Genomic DNA, 24,469 nt, shown 5'->3' on the forward strand with positions numbered 1-24,469 from the left:
GCGGGGGACAGGGAGCAGGTCACACTCTGCCGGACTGGAAGGTGTCTTGGTGAAGGAAAGCACAATCCTGGCACATAATGAGCCCCAGTGAGTTGTCGTCATTGCTGATGAGCATCTTTTATCTCGCAAAGGTAACACCTGAGCCCTCCCCTTCTCCCCACCCCTTTGCCCTTCTCTCCCAGGCCTCCCTAGCGACCTCGTCCACTATGGCAGTGGTTCTCAACCTTCTGGCCCTTTAAATGCAGTTCCTCATTTGGTGACCCAACCATAAAATTATTTTCGTTGCTACATCGTAACTGTAATGTTGCTACTGTTATGAATCGTAATGTAAATATCTGCTATGCAGAATGGTCTTAGGCGACCCCTGTGAAAGGGTCGTTCGACCACCAAGGGGGTCGCGACCCACAGGTTGAGAACCGCTGCACTACTGGGACAAGTAGGAGCTAGATCTAGAAGCCGCCGGTCAGGATCTTGGCCAGTCATGTCCTGTGGGAAGAGATGAGATGGAGCAGGGACGCATCCATTACACCTCCGGGGTGGGCGGGCCAACAAGGCTTCCGGAGATCCCCTGCACACTTCACTTTGTCCCCAATCAACTTCTTGCTCTTTCTCTGAACCTTTGAAAGATTCCACTTCTGTGTTTGCTGTGCGTTTTGCCTCAAACATCCTATTCCCCAAGGTCTCCACTACCACCACACACTCACACAACCAACCAAATTTCTGTTTTCCTTTACAGCTCACCTCGAACACCCTGCCCTCAATGAGAATAGCCCTGGACCTCCAGGTATGAATTCATCTCTCACCCTCCATTCCACCTGTGGCCTCTTCCTCCATGATAGTGGGGATCACATACTATAGTGCTGGGGTGTATGGGTCCAAATCCCTCCAGTGAAACAAAGTCTAGTCTCTGTACTCCAGGACTGCACACTCAGCGTCCTGCCCGCCTCCCTAGCCTCGGTCCACACTAGCTCCTCCCTTGGGTTACTGTGCGCTTCCCTCCCCTCCTTGCTTGGCTCACCCTCAGCTCAAACTCACTTCCTTGAGGAAGCCCGGCCTGGCCTTCCCACTGTTCATTTCAGAGCACCCATCCTCCTTTACAGCACTTACGTTGCTTACTTGAATGGGGTCAGCCTCCTCCGCTATACTACGTGCTATCGTGGAGGAGTATGCTTCACAGATGTTGTTTTTTACAAATTGAAGGAGGCTGCTTCACTCTATTGCACTTGTGTTTTTTATAAGTTGAAAGCAAGACCCTCCACTAGCAAAAAGAGTATGACCTGCTTTATTGCAATGGTCTGAAAATAAACCCAGGCCATCTCAAAGGTGTGCCTGTAGATTCCCGAGGGTAGGAAGCAGGGCAGGGTTCGTTCACCATGGTATCCCCAGCACCTAGCCCAGTGCCTGGCACACAGGAGGCAATTGTTGAGTGAGCAAATGTGGAAGACAGCGTGAGTTACTGCCACCTTATTCCTGAGCCATAATAGCCTTCCCTCTGCCCTTCCCGTCCATGTGGGCTATTCCCTGGACGCCTTCATCCCACTGCCCCATTTCGACTCCTGATTTTCAAACTGGTTCACATGGGTACCGTTTGCTCTCAGAACATCCAACTTTCAGCTCCGAGAAGGCAGGGCCATTTCCGTGCTTCTTTGTATAATCCCACTCTAGGCAGGAGCTGATATAAGGCTCAGCACACAGTAGGTGTTTCACTAAATTTATGGGCTCAGTAAAAACCACTCTATCCTTCAGACGGAGAGGTGGTGCGAAGACGGAAATTTCCTAGAGGAGGTGCCAGAAACTTGTTCAGAGCCGCAGATACTGTGGAACTCTGACTATGTGCCAGACCCTGTGGAGACACTCTTCACTGTCCTAGCTCTTGGCCAAGACCAAACTTCCATTTCTGTGTGTATTACAATGCAATGGGCCCATTTATTTAGATCTCTGTCTCTCTCAACAGACTATGAACTCCACAGGGAAGCGACTGGGGCTTAATTCTCAGTGGCTGGCATCTCCCATGCCAGTCACTGCAGTCTGAGTGCCTCTGAAGAGATGATTGTGGGTATAGCCTAGGTACAGATCAGTGGTTCCCCAACACTGGCCTGGCTGCCTCAGAGTCATCCTGGATGCATTCTGCTTACCGTTCAGGTTACGTATGCTCTCTGAGCCTGTTTACACCTGCAGGGTTGTCGTGAAGACAAATATAAAGGCTTTACGGTGCTGCTAGGCACAAGGAAGTGCTCAGAAAATGTCAGTCCCCTTCACTTTAGAAGCAAAGTCACTGCCCTTAGGAGCATCCGGTCTGATGGTAGAGGCAGAGGTGTTGGCAAAGAGTGCCAAGGCAAGGCGCAATCTCAAAAGGCCTTTGAAAGCATCTTTAAAAACTGGTCTCCCTTCAACCCTGGGCCTCTATTTCCTAGGCAGTGGCTGTGACCAACCTCCTTTAAAGACCATCCCTCTAAGCCCCTACCCCTGCCCTCCAGGCTATTGAATTTAGTATATAATATACTTTCAACCCAGGATGCCAGGTAATTCAGGTACAGGCATACCCATTTTATTGCACTTTGCTTCATTGCACTTCACAGATGCTGTGTATTTTACAAATTGAAGGCTAGACCCTCTACCAGCAAAAATATTGCAACTTGCTTTATTGCGATACTGGCTTAATTGGGGTGGTCTGGAACAGAACCTGCAATATCTCCAATGTATGTCTGTATTCAGGCAGCCAAGGAGAAACCTCAATCGATCAAATATTGACATTATGTGTGGAGGAAGAGGACATGGGGCAGGCAGAGTTCTGGGGTGAGGGAAGGCTCTAGAAGTGGACAGTCAGACTAGGAATGATGAGTTCTGCATTTCAGTGTGACCTTGAGCAAATCTTATTCTAGTCCTGCAACTCATTGTGTGACCTTGAGCAAATCCCATCATGAGCCCCTTTTCTCTTCTGTAAAATGGGGGTGAATGATATCAGGTTGAACCACATGAAAGTGAAGGATCAGATGTTGGCAATTTCGCATGGTTCTACCTGATACCTACCACATAAGGTGGTTTGTGCCTGGCAGCTGAGAGTTCAGTCAGTGGGGCCATTCTGTGAGCGCTCTGATCTCCAAGGCCAGCCCTGCAGCCACAGTATAGTCCATGGCCTAGCCACTCCAGGCAAGCCTGCCTACCTTCCCCTACTGCCATGCAAGTAGCCGGAAGTCAGCTGCCACTATGGTCACCAACATACCCACTCACTAATGTCTTCAGTGCATTCATGCAAAAGGTTCTAGGGGCTTGGACCTCATCTGACCCGATCACGGGCCACAGAAAGGAGCAGGACAAGGCTTGCTATCCCTGTCGCATGAACGGGGAAGACAAGGATCACCCAGCCAGAGGAACACAGCCTCAGCAGGTGAGATTCGATCTGTACTCGGCTTCCCTGGCAGAGGAAGAAGCAGACGGCCTCAGGGAGGTGGGATTACTCCTCTAGGCGCTGGACCGGGAGATGGCCTGTGGACTCTGGCTCTGACCCAAGAGACAGCTGCCCCACGCCAAACAGCGGCAAACGGCAGCTGTGACCTCCCTCAGAAGAGCCTGCATTAAAATCACAAGACCCAAGTTCTCTGCTTCAGAATCACCAGGTGACCTTGGGCGAGTCCTGGCCAGGCCCCTCAGCCTTCTCACCTGGAAAATAGGGACCATTCCACCTACCACTGCGGGGCTGGGTCCAGGTGTAAAAGATGAAGGCTGGGGCAGTCATGAGTCTCCTCCTGGGCCACCTGTTCCAGGCCACTGCAGTAAAGCCAGTATCGCAATAAAGCAAGCTGCAATATTTTTGCTGGTGGAGGGTCTTGCCTTCAATTTGTAAAATACACAACATCTATGAAGTGCAATCAAGCAACGTGTAATAAAACAGGTATGCCTGTGCCTGAATTACTTGGCATGTGTCATGAGTCTATCCTGGGCCACACTGTCAGGGAAGGAGACAGGGAGACACTCCACATCTCACCGATTCTACAAGGCACTTCATCCATTAGTCCTCACTGCCAGATTTGGTTTCCAGTCTCTCCCCGAGCCCCAGCCCAACTCAAGATTAGCTCCTCTCTACTTCATGCCTGGACTAGTGCAACATGCTCCCAACCGGCCTCCTCCTTCCCTCCCTCGATCTGTCCTCCAATAGAGGCATGTGTCCTGCAGGAGAAGAGTCGAGGCTTCTAATCAGCCCAGCCACGACCCTCCACGGTGGCCCCTGTGGTTGGTGCTCTTTCACCTCTCTCAGCCTCTGAATCCCCACATGGGAGATGACCACCCTCCTGCCCCTTAGCCTTTCCCAGCCAATGCCGCTGCTCCTACCCAAGCCTTTGGCTTCTACCTCTCACTGCTGGCAGGACAGCCTGAGAGTCCCAGCAATACCCAACCCTCTCCAGGCCACATAGTAAGCACATAGGAAAACCACAATCCCTCCCCTGGAAGCCCAGATCCCTTTATCTGTCCCTCCCGATGACCCACTGCATTTCTGTTAAGTATTGACTGGTCTTTGTTCCTACATGGTGGAGCCTGACTCATCTCCATCATCTCCAAAGCACTGTGTGTGTGTGTGTGTGTGTGTGTGTGTGTGTCTACAATATCCTGCCCCGCCCCCATGCCCTGGGCCCCAACTCAGGCTTCCTCATCCCTCCCTGATCTGTTCCATCCACCCTACCGACATGGTCGGATTAATCTCATTAGATGGCAAGCTGTCATAGCCCCTGTTCAGAACTCTCAAGGTTCCCAGTGCCTTCAAGGCCCAAAACTCCTGAGCCTGACATTCCAGCCCTTTCTGTGACACTCAGCTGATGTGGGGCAGGGGTGGAAATTAACTTGGCAAAGGCTGTTCAGGGGTGAATCTACAGGAATTTGGGCAGTGGGCTTTCCCTGCTGGCTACCTTTGGGGAATACCCTCTCTGCTGAAAAAGGGCTTCCCCTCTTCTCTCCTGGCAAATGTTGACTTATCCTCCCATGCCCAGGTCATGTGCCCCCTCCCCTGGGAAGCCTTTCCTAGTCCCCCTGCCGTTCAAGTCTTTGAGCTCTGGTTTCCCAAGGCCCTCTTCACTTCTCTCATCCCTCAGCAGTGTCACCGGATTCTGTGTCTCTCTCCCCGACCCAGACTGGAATTTCCTTTGGTAGGAAATAGGTCCAATCCCCCTTGTCTGTAGCCAGTACCCAGCACAGGACCAGGCACAGAGGAAAGAGTGCCACGTGACCAATGAGGGACATGTGACAGCAAGATAAGCTAAAACTAAAGATATGACCAGAAAAGCACCTTCTAGGGACTGGCCTAACCCTTGGTCCAGTCACTGCCCCCGCATCTGTCCAGGTCTGGTCTTGTATTTCTATAACTCTGGAATCTTAAATACCAGCCAAGAACACCCCTACAGAAGGCACTGGATGGGCCTAAGTGGGGCTCTAAACATTCTAGAAATGACTCAAACAACCAAAGCTAAAGAAAAAGAAAAAAATATATCTATTCCTGGCTATCCCTCAGGTCAAAAGCTCACAGAATCTCATGAGACAAGGGAGGGAGCTTCAAGAAGGTCTCACCCTCTCCCCGACCCAAGAGCACAGTAGCCCCTCCAAACCCCAGCTCAGCACCTAAGAGTTGAGTAGCCCATTTCCTTTCTCTCTGACCCTCATACCCATTTTACCTCCTTTGACTCCCTGGTGGGCACCTGGATGTCTTCCCCCCCCCCCCCCGCCCCAACACACACACACACACACACAATCCTTCCAACCCTACCCACCCCCTTCCTCCCTGGGCAGCAGAATCCCTCTCTGTATTTTTAAACAACTTCTATCCAAGGCAGGAGACCCTCATCTGGGCCACCAAACTATCTGCTGGGGGAAAAGGTGAAAAGAGGTTTTACTGGTAAAAAAGCAAATGCTCTTTTACTGAAGGGGTATGAGGGGGAGAAGGGAAGAGGAGGGCGCATACATCCCCTTTTCAGGAACCCACCACACTCACCCACCTCCACTGGGGCCACCCCTCGCATACTCTGATGGCCTGTCCCCATCCCCAGGTTTTCTGGAAGGGAATGGACCAGGCTGACACATCAGGGTCTCCTGTTCGCTGGGCTCTAATAAAGGGGTACCCGGGGGCGGGATGCTGAGAATAGCAGAAGCCCGAAGGCGGACTCTCGACACCTCCTCTCCCCCCCCCCCCCCGCCCCGTTTGCCCCGGCTGGGCCCAACCCCTCCCTTCAATTACACCAGTGCACCTGCTCCCAGCCAGGCTGGAGCTGCGGACCCACGAAAGGCCGGCAAGCTCCCTGGTCCTGGGCGCTGGTGCCCTCAGCCCCGAGTGGGGCAGGGCTGCATCACCTCCACACACAACTGATGAAGGAGGCTGAGGCCCAGAGAGGGGTAGGTATTCACCCAAGGTCACACAGCGAGGCCAGGATGCACCCAGTCCTCCTGCCTCCCAACATCGGCCCCCTCGGAGCCCTACGCTCCCGAACTGTCAGGGTGCTGACTCTCCCTCCCCCGAACCCGCACACCTGGCCCCAGCCCCCTTACCTCTGTGACCCCAGTGGACCTGCCTCAGACCAGGCTCCTGGGCGGCGCTCAGGCGGGGCCGCACTCGGCTGGGCCAGGCTAGGTCAGGGCGGGTCCTCTGCTTCCCCCGAAGGGACGACGCCCTCCGCCAGGTCCCCGATAGCGGGACGCTGCCTCCACCTCCCCGCCCCTCTCTGCACAAGCCTCTATCCGGGAAGCCCGACTCAGAGGCGCCGCCGCGGGGCTGCGGGGCTGCCAGACGATGCGGGGGGAGGGGCGAGGTGCGGGTGACAGGGCGGAGCCCGAACGGGGGCCACCCCGCGAACCGCCGCTCAGGCCGCGTCCCCTTTAAGGCCAGCCGGCCTGAGCGCTAGCAGGGGCGGGGTGGGGAGCTGGACAGCTTACTGCAATGCCTCCTGGGAGATGTAGTTTGCGGTCGGCTCACCCAACCACAAAGAGCCCAGAGAGAACTACAAGTCCGGGAGCGCCGCGCGCGGCCCCCGGCTGCCACGCCCCTGGGCTGGGCTCCAGGCCTCCGCCCCTCTCGCAAAGCTGCGCTGGCCGCCCGCGGAGGGGAGGCTGCAGAGCGAGGGCAGGAGGTGGGTGCGGCGCGACTGGGGACGCGGGGCTCAGGGATAGCCGGAGAGGGGGCGCGGGTCCCCCCGAGCACCTGTCCCACCATCGGAAATCATCTAGCCCAGCATAGCCTCGCCATGCTCAGCTATGCGATGGGGATGGTCACTCCTGTGGCTGCAGGGGCGGGGGCGCTTATCGAGGAGAGGAGAGGGGGCGGAGCTGATGGAAGGCGCCGGAGTGGACGGCGATTGCAGGAAAAGCCGCGGTAATCAGGATCGAGCCTGTTGGGCGGAGTCTTTGGTAGGTGGAGCGAGGAGGGGCGGAGTCTCTAGGTGAGACGTGAACACGCGTGAAGTGGGAAAGGGGGACTCCCGGGCTGGGGCGTGCGCGCTGAGAATGCCTATGAAGCAAACCTGGGTTGGATTGGGTGAAATGGGCCGAAAAGCGTTGGGGAAGAAGGGGCGGAGACAAAGATGAAAAGGACGCCTCCCAGCCTTGGGACGCCCAGTGTCACAGGCTATAGTTTGGACAAGGGGGTGAGTGCCCACGTGGGCAAATACCTGTGGATGCAGAACGCCTTCCTTTCCTTGTGACTAGAAATAAAGAGCCCAACCCTTGAACTCCGTGTGTCACATACATGGTCTTACTCAACTCTCACCCCCTGTAAAGGCGTCACCATATCCATTTACAGGAGGAACATGAGGCTCAGAGAAATGAAGAGACTTGCCCAAAACCACCCAGGACTCCTTATCCAAAGACCCTGCTTTTTTACCTGCCCTCTAGGGAGGCAGAGGTTTAGTCTGGAGTGTGTGGTAGGGAAGAAAAAAAAAAAAGTTTCACGACCTGCCTTTTGCAGGTTGTGTGACAGGACCAGCTTCCTCCACCCTCCTGAATGCCAACCTGTAAGGCAACCCTCCTCCTATGCTATTGTGAGGATGAAATAGGATATGGGCTTAAACGCCCTTGTTTATAAATTATAATTGTTAAGAGCAGGACAACCTATCACAAGGAAGAGAGTGGTTGAAATGGAGTGCTTGTGCCTGAAGAAAATCACAAAATGAAGCCCGAGTGTGCTGAGAGGATGAAGAAAATTCTGGGACAGGATGGGGGACGGTGGTGGTGGTTGGGAGCCTGTAACAGGTGAGAGAATACTTTGCTGTGCAAATAAGTCAGGTTGCCGGGGCAGGTGGCCTTCCTGCTGTAGCCCACCTTTCCCTATCTCCTGGGCTACTGGGCAGCTCACTCCCGTGGGGCCATGTGTGTCACCTGAGTTTAGTCATAACTTTTCCTCCTACAGTGTGGATTGTGGGGAGAATGGAGCAGCCTGAGGGCTTGTTAGAGATATGAGCTGGGCAAAAGAGAGCTAAAACTACAGGTGTTGGGTGTAGGGAGGCCAGGGAGAAAGTGGATGGCAGCCCCCAGGGCTGGGAGCCAGTCTTTATCCTGGTGGGCTGAGTAAGGTCAGGGAGTCTCATCTGCTGTCCTGGGAGACACACTACTCCTCTGAGCATTTTCATCCTTGAAATTTACCCAACCCTGTTCTCTCCATCTCCGGCACAGTGGGAGTTCTTGCATTTACTTCTAGGTGGTCACCTGGGCTTTAGCTTCCAAACTGAAAATTCAAGAGAGTGTTTCCAAAATAAAAAGTTTTTAAAATTCCGGAGAGGGTGATAAACCTCCCTATTGGTAGATGACAGTCAATCTGGGGTGAGGAAAATGGATCTGACTAAACCTGAAGACAGTTCTTGCCCTTCCTCTACTAGCCTGCTTCTGGGGGTACAGAGAGAGGGGATCCAGCAGGGTAGCAGGCACCCATCTACTTAAGTAAAGTGGGCGTTGGCAAGGGGTGTGAATAATACTCCCTGGAAATGCAGAGAAGGAAGGAATGACTTCCTCCTGAGGAGCCTGGCAGATGAATGGGATTTGCCTTCCCAGCGAGCAGAGGAGATAGCAGCTGCCAAATTGCAGAGGTAGGAGAGGGCCTGGCATGAAAGCAGGGAAAATAACAGTGCAGGCATCCCTTGGAGATGTTGCAGGTTCCGTTCCAGACCACCGCGATAAAGCGAGTATTGCAATAAAGCAAGCTATAATCTTTTTGCACCTGGAGGGTCTTGCCTTCTATTTGTAAAACACACAAACACCTGTGAAGCGCAATAAAATGAGGTGCACCTGTATCTACTTCATCTGCGATCAGCATGCATAAAGTGCTTAGCACAGTAGTAACTGCTCAATGAATGTCAGCCATCATTATTAATAACTGCTGCTATCTTTACGATGATGGTGACATCATCTACCCAGGAATTGGCCTAGGGCCTAGGGCCAGTGATGGCGAACCTATGAACTCAGGTTTTTGGTTGATTTTTCTTTGTTAAATGGCATTTAAATATATAAAATAAATATCAAAAATATAAATCTTGCCAGAACCGATTTGGCTCAGTGGATAGAGCGTCAGCCTGCGGACTCAAGGGTCCCGGTTCGATTCCGGTCAAGGGCATGTACCTTGGTTTCGGGCACATCCCCAGTGGGGAGTGTGCAGGAGGCAGCTGATCAATGTTTCTCTCTCATTGATGTTTCTGGCTCTCTATCCCTCTCCCTTCCTCTCTGTAAAAAATCAATAAAATATATTAAAAAATACATATATAAATCTTTGTTTCACTATGGTTGCAAATATCAAAAAACTTCTATATGTGACACGGCACCAGAGTTAAGTTAGGGTTTTTCAAAATGCTGGCACGCCGAGCTCAAAAGGTTCGCCATCACTGGCCTAGGCCCACACAGCTAGTTAAGTGGCAGAGCCTGATTCCAGCGCGGGCCCAGGTGATGTCAAAGTCCATGCACTTTCCTTCCCCCCACTCTAAAGCCCCCCCAGTTCTTTCTGCCTGTCCACAACATTCACGAGGCCCACAAGTGGCCCCCGTTTGTGAACACTGTCCGTGAGTCATGATAGGAGTTTCTTTCCTTCTATAGTAGCAGACACTCTGGGTTCAGGAGGCAGGGGAAACAAGGCCTGGACACTGGATCCCAGCAGAGGCAGGCAGGCCTAGTGCTGTGGTTTCTATGGGCAGTTAGTTGGTCCTTAGTTCATTAAGCATCCTTATAACCAGTGTTTTGAACTCTGCAGCTAGTAGATTGCTTGTCTCCGTTTCGTTTAGTTCTCTTTTTTTGGAGTTTTGTTCCATTCTTTCATTTGGGACATGTTTCTTTGTCTCCTCGTTTTGGCAGCCCACGTGTGTGTTTCTATGTATTAGGTAGAGCTGCTACATCTCCCAGGCTTGATACAGTGGCCTGATGTAGCAGGTGTTCTGTAGGGTCCATTGGCACAACTTTCCCAATCATTCTACTGGGAACTCGAGGTGTGCCCCCTCCTCCCATGTGATCTGTGTACACCCTCCTCTTGTTGAGCCTTGATTTCTGTTGGCATGTCAGTGGAAGCAATTTACCCCCAGGCCAATCAGCTGCAAGGACTGGCTGTGACCACCAACCACCAGGGAGGACCGATCAGCCACAGAACAGGCCTTACTTCATTGGCGCTCTGGTGCTCACTGACCCTGCCCCTTGAGTGTGTCACTTGTGGAGGTCGTTGGGTAGTGGTACTTTGAAATGGTCTGAAGCTGCCTACTGGGTGCACTATATTTGGGGCCACCTGGGAGATGCAGGCCAACATCAGTCACTGCCTCTCCTGTGTTCTTTTGACGTGACCACGTTAATCTTTGATTGCTTCTTTGCTATCTGGCAAGAGATGTTCCAGGCTTACCTTAAACTTTTCCTGTCAAAGTCCTGAAATCATTGTTTTTTTGTAGGAGATAACATTTAGAAACCAAGATCTAGGGTCACTTGTACTCATTATTACTGGGGGTATCATTTCTAGGCTCTTTGAGCGTAGCTAAGAAAGGATGGATGGATCGGTGGATGGAAAATCATGACTTAATAGATTCATTATAGTCACAACTACTGGTCCTCACTATGTAAAATGAGTAGATTGCCACCCTAGCCAGTTTGGCTCAGTGGATAGAGCATCGGCCTACGGAGTGAAGGGTCCCTGGTTCGATTCTGGTCAAGGGCACATGCCCAGGTTGCAGGCTTGATCCCCAGTTGGGGGCATGCAGGAGGCAGCCAATCAATGATTCTCCCTCATCATTGATGTTCCTCTCTCTCTCTCCCTCTCCCTTCCTCTTTGAAATAAATAAAAAAAATTTTTTTCAAAAAGTAGATTGCACGGAAAATAATTTCGTTAGGGAAGTTCAGTGAGCAGTATTGTAGGAAATTGTACAAAAAGAGTTCATGCCATTTTCAGGATTTCATGGGTGTATAAGCCATCAGCTAAGAACTCTGTGGCTGGGTTCAGTCCCTAGCTCAAAACCCAAATTAGAGAAGACACACCCCGGGCTGCGCCAAAGGACTGGTCCTCTGAGCAATGTCCAAACCCAGATCCTTCCAGAGGCCATGACTCAGAGGTCAAGAATGCACAGAACACCGAGCCAGGGATTCATCCTCTCTGAGTTTGTGAAATAGAGGTAATGTGACCTGTCCTGCAGGGTCCTAGAGTTGTTGTAAGGATTTTTTTTTTAATTGCTAACCAGTCTTTTCAACACGTACTACAAATTCCTTCTCCTTTGCATTGGTTTATGATCCAACTTAATGTATTATAGTAATGTAACTACTCTTTCTCAAATATTCTTTCAGGTTATCATTCATCAGCTTTTCCAAACTGAATTTTAATCCTTTTTAAACCTTTTTTTTAAAAAAAATACTAATGGTATTTGGATTAGGATAGCGTAGCGGCTCTAAGTAATTTCAGAAGAACAGCTCTCAGAAGAATTATAGATCTCTGTTCAAATAGGCTTCTTAATAAGATGTCATAGCCTGTGTTACTTGAGGGAGCACAGGCTTAAAGACCTCACTTGGAATTCTAGCTCTGCTCCCTCTAGCTGTGTGACCTTAAGCAGCTGTCTTCACTGCTCTGCTCCAGTTTTATAATCCGGAAAAATGGGATGCCAATAGGACCTGCCACACAGCATCCGAGTGGTATCTGAATGTTCTCTTTGCCCTGGTCTTTATGGAGGTCAGAATCCAGTTGAGACCACCAGGTAAGAGGTAGGAAGGGGACAAGTGACAGACTTCCAGGGCCTTGGCTGCTGAATGCCCAAAGAGGAGTGTATTGTCATTCAGAGCACTGACTTAGCGGTCAGACCCAGGCTTGAATCCAGGCTCTGTCCCTCTGGGCAAGTTACTTCTCTGAGCTTCAGGCTCCCATTTGTAAAACACAGGTAAAACTCGCCACATTTGGGGTTTGAGTTCATATGTACAATGCATCTAATACAGGTATGGTATATGATAAGTACCCCCAAGCATACGCTGTGTCCCTCGTGAGGCCCATGGGCACCATGGATATTTATTTATTTATTTTCATTAATCCTCACGTGAGGATATTTTTTTCATTGATTTTTAGAGTGGAAAGGAGGGGGAAAGACAGAGAGAAACATCGATGTGAGAGAGACACACTGACTGATCAGTTCCCACATGCACCCCGACCAGGGGATCGAGCCTGCAACCGAGTTATGTGCCCTTGACTGGAATCAGACCAGAGACCCTTCTGTCTGCAGGCCAACCCTCTAACCACTGAACAACCAGCCAGGGCTGGGACATAGTTTTAATGAAATAAGAGAAATGTCTCACATAGCCTGGGACCTAGGTGCTCAGAAAATGCTGACTCTCTTTGATGATAGGCCTCTCTGGAGCAATGTCTTGGCTGCCCTTCCTTATAGGACATCTCCTCTTAAAGAATTTCATTTTCTGTGTCACAATTAGAGGTTGCAGCCAGGTGATTTTTAGGCCCTAGACTGGAATTGCCCTCATGTGGTACCAGGCTGGGCCTTAATCCCCTCTTGTTTGGGCCACAGACCCTCTCAGGAAGGCGAGAATTCCAGCCTCAACTCCAAGTTCCCCCTGGCTTTTCCTGCCAGGTCAGATGGTCTGATGATCAGCATGGTATGATTTCCTGGTTTAACACCAGTGGTCTTCTCAGAGAGGGGGTGGGGCTGATCTTTTTCTTGGTTCTTTTCAAGTTGAGAGGCAGATTTTGAAAGTCTCCTGCTTAAGAAAACTATTCATTCAGACACAGTGGTGGGATTTCTTTACCTGGTTCAGTTTGCATTTGCAGACATCTTTTCTAATCTGGCTTTTAAAAACCTGGCTTTTCATGTTTTGCTCCTTTGTCATTACACATCATGAGATGCCTTTGCAATAGAAGGGTCTAGAATCTCAGTGGACTTGCCCTATGTCAGCTATGGAGGGGCTCTGGGCCATCCTGGGATCCCGTCCCCATGTACTCAAGATGCAAGTGGGCAGAGCCCCAGGTTGGCAGTGGACTAGCTGTCAAAGGACCCTACCCCAGTCTGGCCTAGACAGAATAAGGGAGTGTGCACTCTCACTCACACTGGGACCCCGTGGTGGGATGGAGAACTGACCAGAGGTGTTGGACTCACACTGACCTGGATTCAGATGCCAGTTCCTCCATTGACTGAACCTTGCTGAGTCTCAGTTTCCTCATCTGTAAAATGGAAGTGATAGTATCTGTCTCACAGGATGCTTGTGAAGACATCAAGTGAGGGAAAGGATATAAAGCATTAAGCACAGTATTATAATTCTCTGTAAATTTATATATATATTTTATTAAAAATAAAGTGCTACGAAGTGTTATGTGAGGCCCCTCACATTATAAAAACAGGAAGTATAAATTCAGCAAGTGGTGACTATTGTCTTGCCAAGCAAGCTGCAGAGCAGCGTTTATTTTTGTTTATTTAATCCTCACCCAATGACATTTTTTTTTTTTGGTACCCCAGGTGGGACTCGAACCCAATGACATTTTTAATGATTTTTAGAGGGGGAAGGGAGAGAGAGAGAGAGAGAGAGAGAGATGTGAGAGAGGAAACATTGATCTGTTCCCTCCCACACGCACCCCGACCAGCGCCAGGGATTGAACCTGCAACCGAGGCATGTACCCCAACCGGAAATTGAACCCATGACCCTTCAGTATATGGGACAACACTCCCACCAACTGAGCCACACCAGCCAGGGCTGCAGAGCAGTATTTTAAAAAGGCAGGGACTTTCAAACTGGTTAAAGCTATGATAGCCTCTTGTTGCTATGACCACTCTTAGTGGCCTGTACAGGGGGAAGAGAATTGTGTTCCTTAGCAAGCCACCAGTCTTTCGGAGTCTCAGTTCCCTATCTGCCAACAAGGAGAATGATGCTTACATTGTAGGACTGCTGTAAGAATTAAAAGGGCTTATACGCCTGGCCGGTGTGGCTCAGTGGTTGAGCATCAACATATGATCCAAGAGGTCATTCACATGCCCAGGTTGCGGGCTCAATCCCCAGTAAGGGGCGTGCAGGAGGCAGCTGATCAATGATTCTCATTGATGTTTCTATCTCCCTCTCCCTCTCTGAAATCAATAAAAATATATTTAAAAGGACAGATAAGTGTAAAGGCCTTGGATGTAGTAAAACCCTCAGTAAACTTGCATTTCTCCCCTCTCAGGACCTCCCTGCTGCATCCTCCTCCCCTCCATAATGCTACACAGCACCTACTGTGTGCTAGGGCAGGGAATATAAGACGTGGCACTGCTCTCAAGGAGATCACAAACTAGACCAGCGGTTGCCAACCTTTCGGACCTCACGGACCACAGGTTGGCGACCGCTGAACTAGACAGTGGTTTTCAAAAACAATTTTTATCACAACCCAAAGTATGCAGATGTACTTTATGTCACAATCCAGTTCACACACACACAACTAAAACAAAAGTTTCACAATATACATGTATAATGGTCATAATCCACTGTATGGATTTCATGACACAATCACAATCTTGATTTTTTTCAAGTTTATTAAGGCATCATTTATATTTGGTAAAATTTACCCTTTTTAGGTACACAGTTATATTAATCTTTAAAATCTTTATAAAATCATTTGGCCACATATCAAAACAATAGACTATTTCCATCACTCCGAAATATTCCCTCATGCTTGTCAGATAGGACAAGGGCATGAAGGTCGGGGCAGTTCTTACTAAATGCTATTCTTGCTCAATGTCAAAATGTATCACAACGGTTTGCAGATGCAGTTGTAACTAGAGGAGCTTGACCCTAACCCAACAGGATAAGTTTAGCTAACTGCAAAGGAGAAATCAACATGTAATTAACCAAATAGTGTACATAAGCAATGACTAAGCTTAGTTTTGGGGAGACAGAATCCCCTTTTGGATGTGAATCCCATCTCCTGTGCTTGAATTTGGTAACTGCCTTTACATAGCCACTCTTCTCCCCAACCCAGCCCCTAGAAATCACTCATCTGACTTCTGTACCTATAGTGTTGCCTTTCCCGGGATATTATATAAATAGAATCACACACCGTGTAACCTTTTGCGGCTGGCTTTTTTCACTTGGCATAATGCTTTTGAGATTTTTCTATGTTGTGGTAAGTGTTGTAGCTAGTTCCTTTATATTGCCGAGTCATATTCTATTGTATGGATGTCTCACAATTTGTTTATCCATTTACATCTTAGTTGTTTCCAGGTTGGGCAAATATGAATAAAATTGCTTTAATCATTCATATATAGGTTTTTACATGGACATATGTTTTCATTTCTTTGGGATAAATAACTAGGAGTGGGATTATGAGAGCTCTATGCCAAACTGTTTCCCACAGCAGTTGTGCCATTTTGCATTCTCACCAGTAATGTCTTAGGGCTTCTGTTGCTCTGTGTACTCATCAGCATTAGGCATTGTCAGATTTTTTACTTGAGCCATTTTAATAGTTATGTAGCAGTATCTAATTGTGGTTTTAATCTTCATGTCCCTAATGACCGAAAACTTTACGGATGAGAAGTCAGGAGTGCCTCCCAGGGTCAGACAGCTGGGTAGCTGAGAAAGTTCACATGTATTTACCTTCTTTGTTGAAGTGCTTATTCAGCTTATTTTTTTTTTTACCCATTTTTTAAATTGGGTTGTCTGTTTTCTTCTTACTGAGTTTTGAGAGTTATTTTTATATTCCGGTTAACAATCCTTTATCAGATAAGTATTTTGCAAATATTTTTTCCCAGTCTTTGTCTTATTTTCACTTTCTTAACAGTCTCTTTTGAAAAGGTTTTCATTTGGATGAGGTCCAATTTGCCAGTTTTTTTATGGTTTGTACCTTTGGGTCCTATTTAAGAAATCTTTGCCTAACCCAAAGATCACAAAGATTCTCTCCTATGAGTTTCATAGTTTTAAGATGATTTTACACCTAGGTTCCTTATCCATTTTGAGTTGTTTGTGTATGGTGCAAGTATGGGTTAAGGTCCTTTTTTCACATATGGATGTCCAGTGATCTGCATCTTGAAAAAGCCAGGAAGGAGGGCCATGTGCAAAGCAGAGCATAACGTGATGGAATGGTGGACATTGCTGGAGAGGGCTGTTCAGGGAAACTTGAAGCCTCAAGGAAAGAGCTATTAACCTGCTGGAGATTTGGCGACAGCCTTACAGAGAGGCAGTGACTTATAGGCAGGGCCTTAAAGGTGGACAGCAGAGAAAGTGGAGAAGAGGGGTGTAAGGAGAGCAAAAGCAAGGCAGGTGACAGTCTGAGGTGTGTGCTGTGGTGCCTAGCGTGACAGAGCATAGCGTAGGGGGAGGGACAGGGTTAGAGGTGAGAGTGAAAAAGCAGAGTCATTTGGGCTGGCAGCAGTGTTTCAGGAAGATCAATCTGCAGACTCAAATGGAAGGTGGGCAGAAAGAGCCAAGTGAGGATGTACGAGGAGAGGGGATAAGGCCTGAGCTCTAGAAGTAGCTATAGAAATGGGTTCAAGGAGATAGTCAGGAAAACTTTACAAATGAGAAGTCAGGACTGCCTCCCAGGGTCAGACAGCTGGGTAGCTGAGAAAGTTCACAGCAGATTTGGGAAAAGAGGGATTCTGTTAGGCTGCTGGTGCCTGTGGTATATTCAGGTGGAGATGTCCAGGAGGCAGCTGGGTAAACACTGGGCTGTAGCTCAGTGATGTTAGCTCATCCCCACGTGACCACAAACGCTCTGCCACACTCATGAAGCTCCTCACCCCCCAGAGGTGCCAGTTCCTGCCCCTTGTGTCACTGTGCCTTTCACAGTGGGGCCTGAGCGTTTATGATGGTGGACACCATGGCGCTGCCACTAGAAAATAGGGGCTTGAAGGACTGGGTTCGGTGACTCATGGGCATGGAGAGAATACCACAGAGAGCACCCTAGGAGACCTGCCTTCCAACCAGCCTCTGCCCCTACTGACTGTGCAGCTAGAGCAGCCGTGGGCAAACTGCGGCCCGCGGGCCGGATCCGGCCCGTTTGAAATGAATAAAACTAAAAAAAAAAAAAAGACCGTACCCTTTTATGTAATGACGTTTACCTTGAATTTATATTACTTCACACAAACACTCCATCCATGCGTTTGTTCCGGCCCTCCAGTCCAGTTTAAGAACCCATTGTGGCCCTCGAGTCAAAAAGTTTGCCCACCCCTGATAGACACTTCCCTGGGAGCCACACAGCTGGGGAGGCGCGGGGAGGGCAGGCGACAGGAAAACAAGTGCTGTTGCTTTTGCAAGAAAAATAGTAGTTTGGGTGCCCACCCAAAGGTCCCCAGGTATGTCTGTAGCTGTTATCTGTCCCCTCCACCCCCAGTGCTGAGGTCTTCAGAACTAATGCACAGAGGTATGTGGTCTGTGGCCCACAGAACTGTCAGGAAAGACAGCCTAGCCTCTCAGCTGAGCCACTTCACAGAGCCTTAAATCAAAGAGAGACTGAAAACTAGAATATACAAATTACTACCTAGAAAGAAAAGGCAATGAGGAAGGGAGTAGCCTATTCCAGGGCTCCTGCCTGAGCCTTCTGGAGAGAATTGGCCAGACTCAGCCCCAAGACCAAGCATCTTCCCCAGCTGCAGGTCTCCACACAGCAGCTGTCCCTTCCTCACCCCACCCATCTCTGAACTCCCCACTGTCTCACAGCCCATCTACTTCACGCTGCTGCTGACGATTTTATAACTTCATCATCAGCTTGCTCCTCTTCCAACACTCCAGATCAGCGGTTCTCAACCTGTGGGTCACGACCCCTTTGGGGGTCGAACAACCTTTTCACAGGGGTCACCTAAGACCATCGGAAAACACAGATATAATTACATATTGTTTTTGTGATTAATCACTATGCTTTAATTATATTCAATTTGTAACAATGAAAATACATCCTGCATATCAGATATTTACATTACGATTCATAACAGTAGCAGAATTACAGTTATGAAGTAGCCACGAAAATAATTTCATGGTTGGGGGTCACCACAACATGAGGAACTGTATTAAAGGGTCGCGGCATTAGGAAGGTTGAGAACCACTGCTCCAGATGGCTAATGCCTTTCTGCTGTATCAAAGTGCCCCACTAGACAGGGATGCAATCACGAGGGCCACCCCCCCACCACCACCACAAGACAATAGGGTAGGGCAGCCAAGCATCTTGTCCATCCTCAGAGTGGTGGGCTCTACCCCCTAGAATAAGGGGGTCTCCCCGCAGCCTCCTCAGAAGACAGACATGTGATGAGAGGTACTCTGGCCTACCCACCACCCCTGCTGAGTGATGTTGGAGAAGTCCCTCCTCAGACTTGTTTTCCCATCTGGATAGCAAGTGTGCCAAGGACTCATTCACAACCTACTCCCATAGTGCCTGGTACATCTCCCCTGGCACTGCACCCTCACTGCCCCTTGCCTCAGTCTCCCCCCACCAGCCTGGGCTCTTCTCAAGGTCAGTCCTGGAGTCAATTCCTCTCTGTGCCGCTCACATCAGGGAAAGACTGCTGAATCTGTCCCATAGACTGGCTCTTAGGAAAGTATCATATTGGAAGCAGAGACGGCACCCGCGCCCCCCCCCCCCCCCCCCCCCCCCGCTTTCTAAAACCTTAAGGAGAAGGTTTGGAATGTAAGACTTTGGGTTGAAGGAGACGCTGGAGGCCATGAAATCAGTCGGGTGGGGAGGCTCTGTTAAAAAGTAGGTCAAGAGCCTTTGGGAAGGGTGCTCGGTGGCAGACTCCACATCTGCACTGACCTCCAAGAAAGTTTCAAAGGAGGCTGGGGTGCCGTCATGACAGGAAAGGGCAGGCACCAGGAGCCAAGCGCATCTTCATGCAAGGCAGTTTGTTACAGGAGGATGCGAGTCCAGAAAAGGGTGTCATTTAGAGTCCAAAGGGCCGAGTGAACCGTCTGGGTCTGGTAGATAGATGGAAATGGCACTGATCCCAGCCATTTGCTGTAAATTTTTTGAGATAAAAATAAAAAAATTAAACAAGAAGGCAACATTGGTCCAGCAGAAGGAGTACTAGGAGTATAAGTCTCAGAGCTGTGGTTGGGTGACGGTCGTTCCTCACTTTTCTCCCTCTCTAGGACTACTTCCCGGCACCCGGGTCTTCTGCCATGTCCGACCCCATCACACTGAATGTCGGCGGAAAGCTCTACACAACCTCACTGGCAACCTTGACCAGCTTCCCCGACTCCATGCTAGGTGCCATGTTCAGCGGGAAGATGCCCACCAAGAGGGACAGCCAGGGCAACTGCTTCATTGACCGTGATGGCAAAGTGTTCCGCTACATCCTCAACTTCCTGCGGACCTCCCACCTGGACCTGCCCGAGGACTTCCAGGAGATGGGCCTGCTCCGCAGGGAGGCTGACTTCTACCAGGTGCAGCCCCTGATTGAGGCGCTGCAGGAGAAGGAGGTGGAGCTCTCCAAGGCGGAGAAGAATGCCATGCTCAACATCACCCTGAACCAGCGAGTGCAGACGGTCCATTTCACTGTGCGCGAGGCACCGCAGATCTACAGCCTCTCCTCCTCCAGCATGGAGGTCTTCAATGCCAACATCTTCAGCACCTCCTGCCTCTTCCTCAAGCTCCTCGGCTCCAAGCTCTTTTACTGCTCGAATGGCAATCTCTCCTCCATCACCAGTCACTTGCAGGATCCCAACCACCTGACTCTGGACTGGGTGGCCAATGTGGAGGGCCTGCCAGAGGAGGAGTACACCAAGCAGAACCTCAAGAGGCTCTGGGTGGTGCCAGCCAACAAGCAGATCAATAGTTTCCAGGTCTTCGTGGAGGAAGTGCTGAAAATCGCTCTAAGTGACGGCTTCTGCATCGATTCCTCTCACCCGCACGCTCTAGATTTTATGAGCAATAAGATTATTCGATTGATACGGTACAGGTAGAAGGACCCCCGCCACATTGGAGGGGGATTGCCAAGAAGGTCCATGTCGGAGCGTCTCGCCAATGGTGTGAGCCAGGGCACTCTACTAATCTATTAATCACGTAGCAGGACCTGATTCCCCCGATGATGCAGTCTAGTTGTAGGAATCCACGTGTCCTCTCAACAGAACCACCTGTTTTCTTGCCATTTTGAGCTGGAGATGGGCAGTCTGTTATGACAAGTGAAAAGTCTGCTGATGTGTCCTAAAGGAGGGCACAGGAGGACTTTCTGGCTAGACAGAGGAGCAGCACTTCTGACATGGACTCCACCTCTCTCTGTATGACTAAGCAGTGCCTCACTTACCCATCTGAATAAGGGAATGAGGTGAGAACAAGATGCTCCCTTCAGTTTCCCAGGATAAGCTACCCAGAGGTCCCCATCACTCCTGCTCCTCCATCTGAGGATGCAGCCAGGACTTGGATTTGTTTGCCCAAGGGTGACCATGTTTAACTGGCTTGGAAAAGTAGTATGTTCTCAAAGCTGTATTAGCCCCACTGGGGGAGAGATTTGAGCTGTGGCATGGCCTAGAGCAGCCGTCGCCAACCCGTGGTCCGTGAGGTCCGAAAGGTTGGTGACCGCTGGCCTAGAGGAGTGAACATCCACGCAGGGTCAGAAGATGGGGAATATCCCTTGTGACTGGATCAACTCTAAGCATTGGGAGATTTTTGGCTTCAGAAACGGGCTTCTGTCCCTGTGAAGGCTTGAAAATCTGGAGCCAGTGCAATGAAAGGCACCTCATACTATGGCCTGTTACCTGACTTTTGTAATCCTTTCCCCAAGAATTTAAGGTATCACTGGGACAAGTTATTTTAAACAAATATATTATGGACTCTCAGGGTTGGAAAATAATTCAACAGTCGCTTAGCCCTCCCTCACCCAAGCATACCCCAGGACATTTGGGGGCCAGTTCCTTTCCCCAGTACCTCCAAGCAATCACCTATCCCTGCTTACATACCTCCAGTGACAGGAAGCTCATCATCCCTAAGGCAGGCCCTGCTGTGGTTGGCTAGTGCTGGCTATTAGAATGTTCTTATATTGAGCCAAAATCTGCCCTTCCACTCCCATTTTCTGGTATTGGTTCTATTTTCTGGTTCTTCTCACCCAAATAGGTATTTTCTCTTTCAAAATAGTCACCTTGAGAGACCAGACACTCATGAAATTATTAGGATTCCCCTTTGGGATCTGTCTTCAGAACCAAGGTTAGCCCTCTTCCAGCCTCTGTAAATCGACCACATTCTGTTCTGGCTTTGCCTCCTTTGTGACCCCCCACTTCACCCACCTTCCTCACTAGCCACAACTCCAGATACCCTCTGACCATCTTCTATTGGAGGATGAAGATTTGCCGCCCCTGAGGAAGTGCTGCTGGAGGAAGCAGGCCAGGGTTTTGGAAAGCAGTGTGCAGCGAGGAGCCCTGGAGTGGTCTGAACCATAACACTGCCCTCGGACTGAGTGTCCACCCCTGAGACACTGCTCTGGAGGTGGCCTTCCCCTGTAGTACTGTGTCTGGTTACAGCCAGACCATGGACCTCCTTGGGGCGAGATCCAGGGCAAAACACCTCAAGCCACTACTTCCCAAGGGGTGATGAGCAGTGCAGGCTTCAAAACTGCACATTATGATTCATCTCTAGAGTGAGTACGGCCTTGGGGGCCTCAGAATCTTCCCTACTGGGTAAGGGTCCCCAGTTAAAGCCAGGAAAGCCTGGTGGCACAGGCGCCCACGAGAGATGGGTCAAGGAAAGGTCTTCCCATAATATGTTCTCTGCGTAGGGAGCTTGTACACAGGGCCGTGGGCAAGGCCACATCCCGTAGGTAATACGGTCTCTTTCCCTCTACTGTGAGACCCAAGCGTCTCTGACAGCTGCTCCAGGCCCCCAGGCCAATGGTACTCGAATGGAAGCTATGGCCACAACAAAACAGTTTAAGGAAGAAATCTCATAAATGACCACGACCCATTTTCCTCTCCATAAAAATTCTTTTTCTCCATCTTTTCGGTGCTTCTTCATTCAAGCAGCTTGACTTTAGAGAAAGTACAGGACCTATGAAGCCACTCATGTGCTGTGTGACTTTATGCAGGTCACTCACCTCACTAAGCCACCTGATTCTTCATCTGTGAAATGCACAAAACAGTAACACATAACCCTACCTACCTCACAGGGCTGTTGTGAGGATCAAGTGAAATTATGTAAGAATACCATATAAATGATAAGTGGTTGTTAGTTTGTATCTGTTTATAAGGGCGGAAACCCTGGCCTTAGAGTCAGACTAACCTGAGTTTGAATTCTGACTTCTTCACTAGCTGTATATCCTTGGACAAGTCACTGGGCCTCTCTTGTTCCTCACTGGATAACAAACCCACCTCCCAGGGTTACACAACTCAAATGAGGTGCATGTGAAAATTCCTAACTACGCCGGGCACACAGGAACTCAATCTATATTTGCTCTTTTAGGAGGTAATAATGATGGGCTGTTGTACAGGGGACACCACTTTTAATAAGCTCTTCCAGAGTATTTGGTGTATAGGCCCTGAGGATGGAAATGACCAAAAATAAAAAGCCCAGGAGTTCCCACAATGTACTACAGGAACTTGGGGAAAGAGTTTAATTTTCAGAAGGTCTAATGGAGTGCGCAGCTGGGCCTTTGAGGGTGGGTTGGATTATGACAGAATAAGCTAAAGAGGGCATGTGGGCACTGGAAATAGCATGGGCAGAGGCCCAGGAGCTGGCAGGGCAGATGACAGAGGAAGGCTGAGCCTTTACGCAGAGCTACAGCACAGGCACTATGCACGCACCTCACTTAGGTGAGTGCAGCCATCTGCTTAGCAAAACTGAGAAAGAACACAGCTGTGCAGGCAGCACCATCTTAGGACTAGTGAGGCAGAGTGAGTGTAGACTGAGAGGCAGGGATGTGCTGCTGCTTGTTAGCTCCTCACGGCCCTGAGTGAGACCCAATGGTGATCAGTGATCTCAACCAGACTCAGTTTATTTACCCTTTTGCACAGCCAAGAGCTTTGTCCCAAGTGAAGGGCAATTCCGGGCACACTTGAGTTTGTCAGCTCTCTGTTCCTGCCCTAGGTGTGGTCCCAGGCATGCAAAGATAGTCAGAAAGGGTGCTCAAAGGAACTCTAAGGCACCTTGCTGTGACCACTTTGTGAGGGCTGCCACCAAAGATCACCACTGGCCACCATCTCAGGCACTGCTCCCTGTAACCTCACACCTTCAGGATCATCTAAAGCCCTTGCCCTTTTACGAAGGGCAAGCCTTTGGACCCTCTGTTCTACGTTGAGTCAGAGCTCCCTATGCAGAGGTGGCTGTGGTCCCACCCTTGCCCACACATCAATGCCCAACACAGCCCTGAGGGCCAGGATGCGGTCACTCTGATTTGTAAATGGCCACATGGCCTAAAATATAGCACTTGTATAACTGCCCCTTTGTTCACCCCGAACTTTCAGCTTTTACAAACTACTCCTAAAGCAGGCTAATGTGAGTGGGCTTGGCCAAGGTCTGCCTTAGACCAATTTCTTGGCTCACATGGCCAGAGAACCAGCCCATCCCTTTCCTAACCTGTGTTCTCTTCATGCTGACCTCCTGTGTCTGCCTGTGTCCCAAAGGGCTCAGGGCTGATGGGGGCAGCTGGCCTGGAAATGAGGCCCTGTGACCATCTGCAGAGCAAAACAACCTTGATAACAGGCCCACCCAAGGGAGGGGCCCAGGCTTGTTTCCAGGCCCCGTGGTATCTTAGCTCTGGCAGCTCTATCTGCCCAGATGGCCCAGTGACCTCAGTCTCCTTCAGAACCTTCAGGACTGTGTGACACCAAGCAAAGCGGGTGACATGCTCACCCCAGTCTGCACATAAGAACCAAGCAGGCCCTGAGGAGCAAGTTGGCCTGTGGAAGCCAGAAGATCCCTGAGCAGCTCATAGCACCCAGGACCCCACTAGACACAAAGGATAACAAAAAAGCTCTGAGGCGCTACTATCTGGCTTTAACTTCTAGGCAGAAAGTTTATGCCTAGCCAGGTGCACCTGACCCTTAATGCCCTGTCTCCTGGTCCTAGTTCCCTGGCCCTCCTACACCAAAATACAGGACAAAGCCTTTGTCAACATTTCCC

At 49.9% G+C, this 24,469-nt stretch overlaps 1 protein-coding gene across 4 annotated transcripts; it reads left to right on the forward strand.

Moving 5' to 3' along the window:
• Nucleotides 1–4: 4 nt before the first annotated feature.
• Nucleotides 5–22,569, forward strand: KCTD21 (potassium channel tetramerization domain containing 21). 4 transcript variants are annotated; one of them, XM_059708335.1, is made up of 2 exons: nt 5–131; nt 19,513–22,569. In XM_059708335.1, exons 1-2 carry the CDS (start codon nt 78–80, stop codon nt 20,323–20,325), a joined length of 867 nt encoding a protein of 288 aa, XP_059564318.1. In that variant the 5' UTR covers nt 5–77; the 3' UTR covers nt 20,326–22,569. The 4 variants fall into 4 exon arrangements, with proteins under 4 accessions (XP_059564318.1, XP_059564320.1, XP_059564317.1 ...); XM_059708337.1 differs by lacking the exon at nt 5–131 and adding an exon at nt 7,020–7,106; XM_059708334.1 differs by lacking the exon at nt 5–131 and adding an exon at nt 7,129–7,383.
• Nucleotides 22,570–24,469: the final 1,900 nt, after the last annotated feature.

Source organism: Myotis daubentonii, chromosome 9 (genome assembly GCF_963259705.1).
Source record: "Myotis daubentonii chromosome 9, mMyoDau2.1, whole genome shotgun sequence".
Taxonomy (NCBI): Eukaryota; Metazoa; Chordata; class Mammalia; order Chiroptera; family Vespertilionidae; genus Myotis; species Myotis daubentonii.

Bases quoted from the DNA above. Each gene is read 5' to 3' on its own strand.
- KCTD21 (XM_059708334.1), top strand. From the start codon at position 7,231: ATGCGATGGGGATGGTCACTCCTGTGGCTGCAGGGGCGGGGGCGCTTA. The intron at 7,384-19,512 runs GTAGGTGGAGCG...CTCCCTCTCTAG, and splicing joins CCTGTTGGGCGGAGTCTTTG to GACTACTTCCCGGCACCCGG.